Source organism: Eschrichtius robustus, chromosome 1 (assembly GCF_028021215.1).
Source record: "Eschrichtius robustus isolate mEscRob2 chromosome 1, mEscRob2.pri, whole genome shotgun sequence".
Lineage (NCBI taxonomy): Eukaryota > Metazoa > Chordata > Mammalia > Artiodactyla > Eschrichtiidae > Eschrichtius > Eschrichtius robustus.
The window spans coordinates 33,121,604-33,134,011 of record NC_090824.1 but is presented as its reverse complement, the minus strand read 5'-3'; the positions used below and the strand labels follow the sequence as shown (position 1 = coordinate 33,134,011).

Here is a 12,408-nt window from a genome sequence, read left to right as displayed (position 1 = left end):
GCACTCACTATATGCTAGGTGCTATGCTAAATTCCCTACATACATTACTTGGTTTAAACCTCTACGCAGCTATTTCAAGTGGGAACAATTATTATCCCCATTTCCCTCTTGGCATCAAGAGGCACAGAGCAGGTAAGTGATTCACCCAGGATCACACCACTAGTCAGTGGAGGGGCCAAGACTTGGAACCCAGTGTGCCCAGAGCATGTCCACCTGCAGAGGTTGGAGCCGGGGTCCAGCCCCAGGATGGGGTGTTTTATCTGGAATGTAAAGCATTTCATCCCAACCTCCACCCCACTGGCCTGGAGTTGGGAGCCATGCATGATGCCATTTATCCAATTATTCACATCATTTCTGGACCATGTACAACAGGCCTGACTCTCTGCCAGGCAGAGCACAGGACAGGCTGGGTCCCTGCTCCCATGGACACTGGCACGGAGTGAAGCAGGAAGGAGTGAAGAACACTGGGGGTATGAGGACGGAGACGATGGCCAATTCTCTCCTCTCTTAGGCTTTATCTCCACCAGGCATCACTCTGGCTTTAGAAGTCCTAACCTCCTGCCTTCAGGGTAAACAGATGTCCCACTCCTCCCCAGGTAAACCCACCCACAGCAGGCCCTCCCCTCTTTGCAGTCCTCCATCTTGATCGGTGGCCTTGGTAGCTCCTGTGATGATGGTCTCACAGCCCAGAAGCAAGTGTAAACAAAGTGGCCTCTCTTCCTGCCATATCCCCTGACAACCTGGCTTGACGTGGGTACAGAATCAGCATCTGGGCCTATTTACAACCACCTTCTTTCACCTGCCAGGGCCGCCTCTCTGTTTGAACTTCCATCAGCTCAACAAATATTAATTAAGGTCCTACATGTTAAAAAAAAAAAAAAAACAGGGGCTGGCACCTGTGGGAATACACATTAAACCAGAGCCTCCAGGATTTAAGAGGGAAGAGTGAGAATAAAATTGAACAGCAGGGGGACTTCCCTGGTGACGCAGTGGTTAAGAATCCGCCTGCCAATGCAGGGGACGCGGGTTTGATCCCTGATCTGGGAAGATCCCACATGCCATGGACCAGCTAAGCCCATGAGCCACAACTACTGAAGCCGTTGCACCTAGAGCCCGCGAGCCACAACTACTGAAGCCCACGCGCCTAGAGCCCGTGCTCCGCAACAAGAGAAGCCACTGCAATGAGAAGCCCGCGCACCGCAACGAAGAGTAGCCCCAGCTCGCCGCAACTAGAGAAAGCCCGCACGCAGCAACAAACCCAACGCAGCCAAAAATAAAAGTAAATTAATTAATTAAAAAAAAAAATTGAACAGCAGAAGCTGCCATTTTACATATTCTCTGCTGTCAGCCCAGCAGGGGGGTATTAGCTCCTTTTTATAAATAAGAAATTGGAGGCTGAGAGAGGTTAAGTAACTTGCCCAGGGCCACAAGCCTAAAAGTGTAAAGCCAGGATGCTACTCAAAATCTATGCTCTCTCCAGCCCACCTGACCCCAGGCATGCGTGCGCGTGCGCACACGAGGACGTGGGTGAGATCCACATGAGGGAATAAAGTGGGGACTATGGTCATCCCCCCAAAATGAGCATTCAGACCTGGGGTCCCTAGAAAAGGTGACTTTGGCGCTCAGCCACCAAGATCAGAAAGACTGTGAAAGCCGGTAAACTTCCCCAATCCACTGCATTTTGTGTCTGGAGGCAGGGAGTCCAGCATGATGAACTCTGCACTGAAACATTCTTTGAAGGGACAAGCCGTGGCCAACCTGAGGCAGGTTCTTGAGTCATGCCTGCTGCCTGCACGAACTTCTACCTGCATCTGCATCAGCCTTACCGTTTGCCCAAGAAGTCATTTAATCTGATGCCTGTTAAGAGCCCCGAGGGGTGGGCAGGGCAGGGCAGGCACACAGCCAGAGGAGGAAACAGAATGGAAGGGCTACAAGGACAGGGACCTCACCTGTCTAGTTCATTGCTCTACCCTCCGCACCTGGAACTGGGCCTGGCCCAGAGTAGGTGCTCCAAAAGTATGTGCTGAAGTTTCTAATAACAGCTCAGAGAAGTGAAATGACTTGCCCGAAGTCTCACACATAGCACTGATTGTACCAGGGCTAAAAACAGGGTCTTCAGCCTCCCACCCAGTGGCCTTTGTATCCCATGGCACTGTGTCTTCCTCCTCCCCGCCCTCACCCCCAGACTCACTCTCCGGCCTGCATCTGGAATGGTCGGCCTCTGTCCACTCGTTAACTCTGGTCCCACTCAACCCTCACCTCCCATGGTCAGCAGGGAGGGTGTCAAAAGCACCAAGTTACTTTAAGTCTGATCCTCCACTTGTTGTACCACTTTATATCCCCACCAGCCCTCTGAGAACTAGGGGAAATGTGCAGAAACTGAGAGGTAACAGAATTAATGGCAGGAAAAAAAACAAACCTTGGACCAGATTTTCCCAATCAGGCCCAGAGCTTGTGCCGTGTACCCCTCTCCATCAACCCCACCAAAGCAGGTGCTGGCTCCTCTTAGTCTGAGATCTTTGCAGGGTTGGGCGCCAGACCCAGCTTTCCGGCCTCTCTCACCAACAAGGAACAAGTGAGGGGAAGCTGCCTGCCCGGAACACGGCTGCATTGCAGCCCCACCGTGCACCCGTCAGGACGCTGGGCTGGTTACTTCCCCCTCTGCCCCTTATTTCTTCATCCTCACGTGTGCCCAGCTCACAGAGCTGTTGGGAGTAACAACTGAAACAATATATATGATTAGAAGAGTGCCCGGCACACATCAGCCAATGCCAGCTCTTGGAACTGTTGAGTTTGTCCCTAGATAACCAACTTTCCCAGGTGACCCTGTTCCCCACCTGGCTGCCCAAAAGCCTGGTGCACACCCACTACCACCCAGGTCAGAGTTTTTGAGTGTGAGTGCGGGGGTGTGTGTGTGGAGAGAAAGAGACTATATAATTTTTCTCCCCAACTGCTTTTAATATATTCACTCATTCATTTGATAATAATGAGTACTGTGTGCAGGTCCAGTGCCCGGTGCTTAGTCCCACAGTCCTTAAAAGGACCTAATTCCTAATTCTTGGGCAGTCCTGTCACTCCTGCCCCACCAGGCACATAGTAGGTGCTAGGCAAACAGGAATTTTTCCTCTTCTACTGCCCATGGAAGATCCCAAGATATCCACCACACCCTAATCCCTAATTCCACCCCTCACGTCCAATTTAAAATCTATTCTCAAGAAAGCTGCACCTTGGGGGGAAAAAAAAAGAGCCCCACCCTTTCCCACATAGGAATCTCCAAATCACTCCCTTCTCAATTCCACCAACAGCCCAACTGACCCAGGAGATAAATCGGGTGAAGGAGGACTCACCTCTCCCCCAGCTCTCCCAGAGGGGCCGACAGGAAGAGGGGGAGGGGTGTTTAAGCAACTGCCACATGGCAAAGAAGTCAGCTGAAGCCCGGGAACCCTCGGATGCGGCTAGAGGGCTGGGTCCAGGAGAAGCCAAGACCCTGGAGCTCAGGTCGCCCGGCTTTGGGAAGCCCTTTGTGCGCGTGTTTTAAATTACCTCTTCTTGTCTGATGAAGTGAGTAAAAGGGCGCCGTTTCAGGGCTTAGGATTCCTGAGTGAGCTAATACAGGATGCCTTTGGCTGAAAAAAAACTTCAGTCGGCTCCCTAAACTCCCCCCCCCTTTTAAGTTTAAAAAAGGGAATGAATGTTACCATTTTTGGACATGAGCTTTCTCCCTCAAGCCCAGCCCTAACCGCACTATCCAGAGGGACGGCCATCCTGTCCCCCCCCATTCCCAGATCAGCAGAGGGGTGGAGGTGGGGGGTTGGGGGGTAAGGAGGGACCGGATGGGCGCGGGGGAGGGGGAGGGGGTTGTTCAGGGTACGTGGCCGCCTGGGGCAAGAGCTCACCGCGCAGGCAGGAAGCAGGGGCAGGGTTGGGGCAGGGTTGGGGCGCCCTCCCCCCTCAACAAGAGTGGGTTGTGAACTCTTCCTGCCACCGGCCACTGTGCCCGGGTCCCATCGCCAGCTCCGAGCCCAGCGCCGGTGGCGGAGCGCGCCCTCGCACGCGGCGCCTGGGACGCGCCTCGCTGGCTAAGCATGGAGCCCCAGTGACTGACCCCAAATATCCCCGGAGACAATGCCTTGCCCTAAAGCCCCTCGCCTCAGATCAAGTTGCCCAAATTCGCGATCTCCCGGGAATCAGCGGGGGTCAGAGAGGCAGGACGCAGACGCAAGCCCATCTCGGTTCGCAGCTACCAACCACTGAGTTAAGCAATAAAACGGTTTGCCGTCCTGACCCCGCCCCCTCAGGGCCCGCTGGGGAGCTAGCGTTTGCGCCCGGGTCCTCTCGGCCCCAACCCCACTCCGGCAGGTCCACCTCCAGGCAGACCCAGAGGAGGCTGCCAATCCCGCCGGCGCCCGCTTCCCCCTCGGCCTGCGGGCAGGGGCTGGGAGGACCCGTGCAGCATGTCCCCGCCAGGTACCAAGGCGACCCAGGAAGCGCGCTGCCACCGCACGCCATACGGAAAGGCGGTCAAGGGGCGGGGAAGGGAAGGGAAAATCGATCCGCAGCTAACAGCCACCGAGCCGGGGACTCAGCCCCAGCCTCCCGAGCACCGCCCCCGCGCCTTGCCCTCCCGTGGCTGGTGCGATTGTATAGCCGGGTGGCCTGGATAGCCCGCCCCAAGGCGACCTGCCCGCCGGCGGCCCCACCTCCCCGCGCTTGGCCTCGGCGTTCGCGGGCTCTGGGACCAGGGCGCTCCCCCTTCCGCCCCGCGCCTGTAACCCAACACCCCTCCTCGCTGCGGCCGCGCATCCCCCGCCCCCGCTCGTGCGCGCCTGGAACCGGTTCGCAGCCGGGAGCCCAGAGCCCCGCGGGCGGAGTGGCCCGGGGCCGGGGGCTGCGGTGGGCTGGGGCGGTTGCTGACCTTTCTCTGCTGCTTCTCCCAGGCTGGGTCAAGGAGCAGGTCTCGATCCCAGTCCTCCTCGGGCTGCATGTAGTCATTGGTTTGCTGGGAATCATAATGGTCCATGATGGTGAGCGCGTGCTAGGGGCTGGATTTCTTCCTCCACCTTCTCTCCCGGTGGCGGCTGCTGCGGCTTGCTGCCCCGGCGTGGGGAGGGAGTCGGGGATGGGCTGAGCTGGGCTGGGCTGAGCTGGGCTGGGCTGGCGGGGCCGGGCTAGTTCCCCTGCGCCCGGTTCCGCCGCGGCGCTGCTCGCGAAGGCGGCTGCTAGGGGCGGCGGCGGCGGCGGCGGGTCGAGCTCGCTGACTGCCTGCCTCAGGCGGCCGCTCAGACCTAATCTCCACGCACACTGAGCGAGGTGGACACACTGGCGCTGCGGGAGCAGAGGCGGGCGGGGGCGAGTGGAAGGGGCAGAGCCCTCCCGAGGTTCTCCATTGGCCAGGCCGAGTTGCCCAAACTTCCCCCCATCGCCTCTCATTGGGAATTCCTGGCATCCGTCAGCCGGGCCGCGGCGCATATAGGTGGACTGGGCGGCCCCCTCCGGGCGCGCACGCCCCCGCCCACTCCCCGGGTTCCCACTCCCCCGCGGCTCATGTGACACCAGCTTGAGCTGAACGGGACCGAAGCTGGGGGACGCCTCCCCGAGCTCGGGGACCGAGCGGGCGCGCGCTCGGGAGCCCCAGGAGCCGCCGGGGGATTGGACACGCTCCCCGCCGACACGAAGGCCCCGAACTCCGGCGCGCCGGCGTCCTGCGCTCCCGCGCGCGTTCCAAACCCCAGAGTGCCAGAAGCTGGAGGACAGACGCTTGGAAACCCGAAAAGCATTCCATTTTCTCTTTCCCAGGGTCCGGAGAGGTCGGCACCCAAGGAAGGGGGGCGGGAAGTGCCGGAATGGAAAGGAATTTCCTGGGAATTTCCTGATTCTGCCGCCCCGCCCCGCCCTGCGCGACCCCGCAGACCCCTGACCTCCCGGAGCCAGGTTTCTTGCCAGCCAACTGTGCTCAGAGGCCACACAGCTTTCCCGCCTCGCCGCGGGGTCCTTTGCCGCCCGCCCTTGGGCTCAGGGGCTATGTCGCTCAGCTTCCCCGGATCCCCTGCGAGTCCCCGCGGGCTGGCAGGGCTCGAGCTACCCTCATATACACCTGGGCAGCATCCCGATAATTCCGAGTGATCTACCTACGCCACGTCCCTCCAACACACACCCCTGACCGATGGAGAAACTGAGGTTCAAAGAGCTGAGCTTAAAAAGGGTTTATCAGGTTCTCAGGACTCCACAGGCCAACCCTGTAATCTTATGCCTGACAAACAAAGCCATATTGTTATTGGAGAAGGAGGGAGGGCAAGATTGACGAAACACCTTTAACTTCTTGGTGCCTGCCTGGGCTTCCTTCCTCAGGCCTAGTAAGAGGGAGGTCCACCCAGTGGGCTCCAGCAGTGACAGGCACCAAGAAGAGGCAGGCCTCACACCCTGGTGGGCTCCTCTGAGGGGTCCTGGACTGAAGAACAGTAGCAAGAAGGCCTCCAATAGCTTATGCACAGAGTAGTGCTTAATCTATATTTGTTCCCCTGAGGGATGACTGGGTCTACTGCAGAAACGTAAGCGTGTCAGTCCAGAGGTGAGTGAAGAAGTTAGAAAGGGCCGTGAATTAGGATACCTGAAAGGCCACAGATGGAAAAGGTGAAGAAACTGCCTGTGACTCCCCGGAGAGCCAGCTGATGCTGTTGTAAGCAGATATGGGTGCTGCAGATATGGGTGCTGCAGATATGGGTGGTGCTGTCGCTCCCTGCATCATTAGTCAATCTCGCACGTTTATGCAAGTGTCACTGGTCAGCACTGTGCCTGCCACAAGTCCCTGGCTGAGGAAGCACTGCTTCAGAACCACGGAGACAGCAGATTTGTGTTCTATTTTATATCCACTTCTAAACTATGGCTCTACACCTGACATAGAGGGTAATGATGGCGCTGTATCCATTCATTCACTCAAATATTTGCTGAGTACCATCGGTGTGTCAGGGGATGTGCTGGATATTATGTATCTAGAGATGAAAAAGATATACTCCCTGCCCCCATGCAGCCCTGCAGAGACAGACACAGAAACAAAAATATGCTGCAAGGAGATAGATAGTTCCCCGACCAGATACAGAGTGGGGTACAGAGGACAAGCTCTGAGCCCAGCATAGGAAAGGAGGCTCCAGGTATCACTTTTTGGAGGAGGTGAAATTCAAGTGAGCCTTAAAGAACAAGAGTCAGCCAGACAAAGAAGAGAGTGGGAGGTTATTCCAGGCAGAAGGAACAGTGTGAGCTAATACATGGGGGCAGGAAACCATGGTATAAAAGGCATGCCTAGCATTTCAGCATGGCTAGACTAGAAACTCAAGGCAAGGATGGGCAAGAGGTGGGGCTGGAGAGGTGGGCAGCAGCCAGACCATGAAGGCCTCCTGTGCCTTGTGAAGTGTGGCCCTGAGGGGAACAAGGCTGGCTGGAAGCTGTGACAACCAGTTGCAAAGGAATTGCAGTAATCCAGATAGGAATGGTGTCTTAGCCCATTTGGGCTGCTGTAACAGAATACTGTAGATCACATGGCTTAAACAAGAACATTTATCTCTCCCAGTTTTGGAGGCTGGAAAGTCCATGATCAGATTTGGTGTCTGGGGAGAGCATGCTTCCTGGTTTAAAACCAGCCATGTTCTCACTGTGCCTCACATGGTGGAAGGGGCAGGGAGCTCCCTATGGTCTCTTTTATAAGGGCACTAATCCCACTCACGTGGGCTCTGCCCTCGTGACCAAATCATCCTCCTCATACCATCATATTAGGGGTTAGGATTTCAACATATGAACTTGGTTGGGAGGGACATAAACACTGAGTATTTAGTAAATGGAGAAGAGTGGATAGACAAGAAATACTTGATAAAACTGAGAGGCCTAGGAGTTTGGATGTGAGCAGGAGAGAGAGAAGCAGGAGAGACAGGAGTCTTTGCTGTTCTCAACAAATGTTTTTGTTTGTTTGGTTGGTTTTTTGTTTGTTTTTGTTATGTTTTGTTTGGCCACGCGGCTTGCAGGATCTTAGTTCCCCGACCAGGGATTGAACCTGCACCCTCAGCGGTGAAAACGCAGAGTCCTAACCCCTGGACTGCCAGGGAATTCCCTCAACAAATGTTTGATATGGGACAGACCATGCACTTTACCTATATTATTTAAGCTCCACCTTTGATGTGAGAATGTCTCCGTCTTACAGAGAAAACCAACTAATGCTCAGAGAGGTAGCTAACTAGTCCAAAGTTATATGTGACTCCTAAAACCATGCCTTTAACCCAGTGGTTCCCAACCCTGGGATAGTTACACACACACACACACACACACACACACACAGACACACACACACGATATTTGGCAATGTCTGGAGACATTTTTGGTTGTCACAATTGGTGGGTTACTATTAGCATCCCGTGGATAAAGGCCAGGGATACTGCTGAACATCCCACAGTGGACAGGACAGTCTCCCTACAACAAAGAATGATCCAGCCCAAAATATCAGCCATACCTAGGTTAAGAACCAGTGTTTTAGCCATAGATTTCTAGTTTAAAGAATCTGGTGAGTGGTGGAAGTACAATCAATTGAGATAAAGAATTTTAGGTTTGGGAGCAGAATCATGGATTGAGTTTGAACCCACTGAACTGGAAGTGCTCTGAGAATGTCCAGAGTCAGCTGTCCAGCAAGCAGGTGATGGCACAGCCCTGACCTGAGGGGAAACAGTGTCTGAAAGTCATCTGACTACAGATGGTATGGACACCATGAGAGCTCTTCTTCTGCTGAGAAGAGCGCCCAGCAGAACCCAGAGGATCAGGACTTAGAAAGGAAGTGTAAAAAACAAGGACCCCTGGAAAGAGAGGAAATGGTCGGCAGGAGCGCAGGGAGCCTGGACAGCATGGTGTCATAAAAATCCAGAGTGAATCTTCAAAGTGAGGGGCCTCAGCAACATCAGATATGGCAGAAAAGCCGGGAAAGTAAGGCCTGAAAAGTTGTTTTTAGACTCATACAGTATGCACACTTTGGTTTCTGGATTTTTCACTCAGTTTAATGTCTGTGGGATTTGTTTATGTTGTGGTTTGTATCAGTAGTTGATTTTTTTCTTTGTTTTTCGTTTTCTATTTTTTCCTCCTGTGTAGTATTCCATTGTATAAGTATATGCTAAGTAATTTATCTACTCTCCTGTCAATGCATTTGCATTGTTTCCAATTTGAAACTATGAATAAAGCTGCTATGAACAGTTTTATATTTTTATGTGTGTTTTTGATGAACATATGCATTAATTTCTCTTGGGTATATATATACCTAGGAAGGGAATTGTTGCATCATAGAGTAGATACATGTTTCATTTTAGTGGATATTGCCAGTTTTTCAAACTGGCTGTACCAATTTACTCTCCAAGCAGCAGGATGTGAGAATTTCAGTTGCTCCACATTCTCCCACCGCTTGGTGTTATCAAAAAAAAAAAAAAATTTTTTTTTAAATTTTAGCCATGAAGATGGGTGAGTAGTGGTCTCTTCTTATGGGTTTAATCTGTTCATATGCTTATTGACCATTTGAATCAATAACTGTCATTCCCACTGCCATTGATAATAGCAATTGATTTTTTTAGCTGCTTGAGATAGATGATGACATGCATATTTTATTAATTTCCCCGAATTTAATTCACTCATTCATTCATTCAACAAATATTTATCAAGCAACTGCTCTGTGCACAGCACTGGGCTGGAGAGTAAAGATACAAGAGCAAACAAGAAAGATGTGGTCCTGTCTCTCTTAAAATAGGTAATAGATACTCAGTAAATATTCCATAAATGCTTGTCTGGGGAGGCTGTTTGGCCCCTGATGGGAGCTGTTTTGGTTTCCATTGGAGCAGGTCCATTATGACTTTTCAATAAAAGAAGGTTAAGAAAAACAGCTCCAAAAAAAAAAAAAAAAAATTCCCCAGGGTCACATGGGCAGCCCAAGTGAAGTAAGGTAAGATCATAAAGGAAAATGAGAGGGTTCATCTGGGGAACCACCCTGACTCCTTTCTTCCCAGAGGCTCAGCCTTTCTTGCCCCTTTTCCATCCATCCTTTGGATTTCTCTGGATGCGATGACAAAGGAACCAAGCTTGTGGGCAGAGGTCTTGCCATTCTACAGGCCAATGGGTGTGAACCGAGACTGAAGGTGTCTGCTCAAGTCAGTGGCCGGGAAGCGAATACTCAGGTCCTTTCCACCAGCTGGGGCTTTCTCTGGAGCTGCTCAAGGAATGGAACTCCCGGCTCAAAAGCAGCAGGCTCTGGGACGCTAGCCCAGTCCATTACCAGCACTCCAGGCAGCCCCAATCCAGCTGGTGATGAATCACCCAGAAAGCCAGAAGTGCTTTGCTGCTGAAAGAACCTACCTCTGGAATAGATGACCCAACTTCCCTTAGAAAGAGGGAGGAATTATGATGTCTGTGAGTTCTGGGAGTACTTACCAAGCACCTGCTTTGTGCCAGGCAGAATACTAGGAGACTCAGAGAAGAGCCCTGGTCCCCCCAAACCTCCAGGTCTAGCTGGGACCAAACCATGGGCTTCCTCCCCTAGAATTCATCCATCCAATAGATAGTTACCGACGGCACAGTCTGAGGGTAAAAACGAACTGGATTGACATATGCAGGGACATAAACAATGCAGAGTGCCACAGCCACTCCAATGCTCCTCAGGCCCTTCTTCTTAACCCGCCATGAGTAATTGACCACACGAGGCCCTGTGGGGAAACAGAGACATGTAGGATCTGCAAGATTCTGGAAACTAAAAGCCCAGAGATCTGGGGGTTTCCTTCATTGTGTCCTGAACCTCTGACCTTACAGCCTAAGGCTCCTTATGGGCTCTTCCTAAGAGCTAAGGGCATGGTTGTATTTGTAGAAGGCTAGAAGAAGAGGGGAAATCACTATGGTTTCTTGGGTTTCCAGCTCAGAAGGTCAGAGGCCTCAGTTTTTTCCAGTCCCAATAGCAATCTAATTCATTAACTCGCTTTCCCCTGAGCTCCCACAGGACACCATTTGTAACTGAGATAGCATTTTTTGCTTTATTGTAGTCCTTTGCCCACATTTCATCTCCTACTGTTCTATGCAGTCTTACCCCTCTACTGGCCCCCACATAGCCTACTACAGGACCTAGCACACAAAAGGTGCTCCAGTTCAATCTTTGCTGAAAGAAAAATGGCCTGAGTCAAATGCCATCTCTGTGCCTCCTTTTCCCCCATCAACCTGTGGGAGGCTCTGGGAAGCCAGTCCTCTGCCATAGTCCATGTAAGCATTTCACCAGTCCCCTGACCTCCCAAGAAACCAGTGCTGGAGAAAGTGACTAGGCCATCGTCCTCCTGCACCCCAGCCGGCAGCTCTCAGACCTCAGGCCTAAGTCCTCAAGACACCGGTACCAGTTCCTGCCCCTCCCACCTCAGGCCCATCAAGGGAGGAAAGAAGACAATCAACAGCGTCCCTCCTGCAGAATCTTTACTAAAAGACTGGCCTGGAGCAGGCAGAAAACTTTCTTTGGTTCTCATGCTCTGCCCAGCTCTCAGGTCTTAGACCTCAGGTGATAGAACACCTGGCCTGTCTGGTGCCCTCTTTTCCATCTTTTCTGCATATATTTCTCCCCCAAAGTCCAGGGGTCAATCCAAGCAGAAGCCTCAGAAATCTCCCCCTCAGATAGCCACCCTGAGGTCAGCTCTGTGAGCAGGAGATAGTCGTGCCTGGTGACTGCCCGACCTGAGCCCCCCAAGGAGCGGGGGGAGCTCTCCCCCAGCTGCCTCTAGTTCCCAGCAAACACTGGAGCAAAACACCCAAATCACAGCTGGGAAATTCCTGGTGAGTAGTACACCCCAACCTCCACCCCCTTGGGAGGTGGCAAGGGAGTGAGTTCCATGGGAGTCTGATCAACCCCAGCTTCCCCTCCTTAGCAACTGGGTCCCACTGGTCTTCCACAGAAGCTCAACCCTAGAGACCTTCTCAGGTCACTCCATGGAAATAAAGGGATAGCTTTTTGGGAGCAGGTGTCCTTAACTGGGCGCAGGAGGGGGTGAGGGTGTCAGAAGACATGAGCTCCTCAGTTTATTCACCTGCAAATTGAGAGAGCTGGACTCACCGGATGGTCTTTAAGCTCTGAGCTCTGTTCTAAGAATATCTTCCTTAGGCTCCTCCTTCAGATCTCCAATGACAAGAGGGTCTGAGTCTTTGGAAACAGTGTTTCTCAATCTGGAGTACTCAATTCCTTTATAAAGGATACAAATTTTCACAAAGTTACTTAATTTTTGTTTTAATGTTCCTTAAATGTGCACAAACATAAAACTAGGCACAAGCTCTTTTCTTTTTGGCCACACCACACGGCCTGCAGAACTTCCCCAACCAGGGATGGAACTCGTGCCCCTGCAGTGGAAGCGCAGAGTCTTAACCACTGGA

At 52.7% G+C, this 12,408-nt stretch overlaps 1 protein-coding gene across 3 annotated transcripts in view; it reads right to left on the bottom strand.

Annotated features, from left to right (window-relative positions):
• Positions 1-5,326, bottom strand: part of ACTN1 (actinin alpha 1) — a 95,124-nt gene extending 89,798 nt beyond the window's left edge. For all 3 annotated transcript variants that reach the window (XM_068543691.1, XM_068543697.1, XM_068543702.1), the window contains exon 1: positions 4,916-5,326. In XM_068543691.1, coding sequence (XP_068399792.1) covers positions 4,916-5,020 — 105 coding nt within the window. In that variant the 5' untranslated portion in view covers positions 5,021-5,326. The remainder of the gene's footprint in view (positions 1-4,915) is intronic.
• Positions 5,327-12,408: the final 7,082 nt, after the last annotated feature.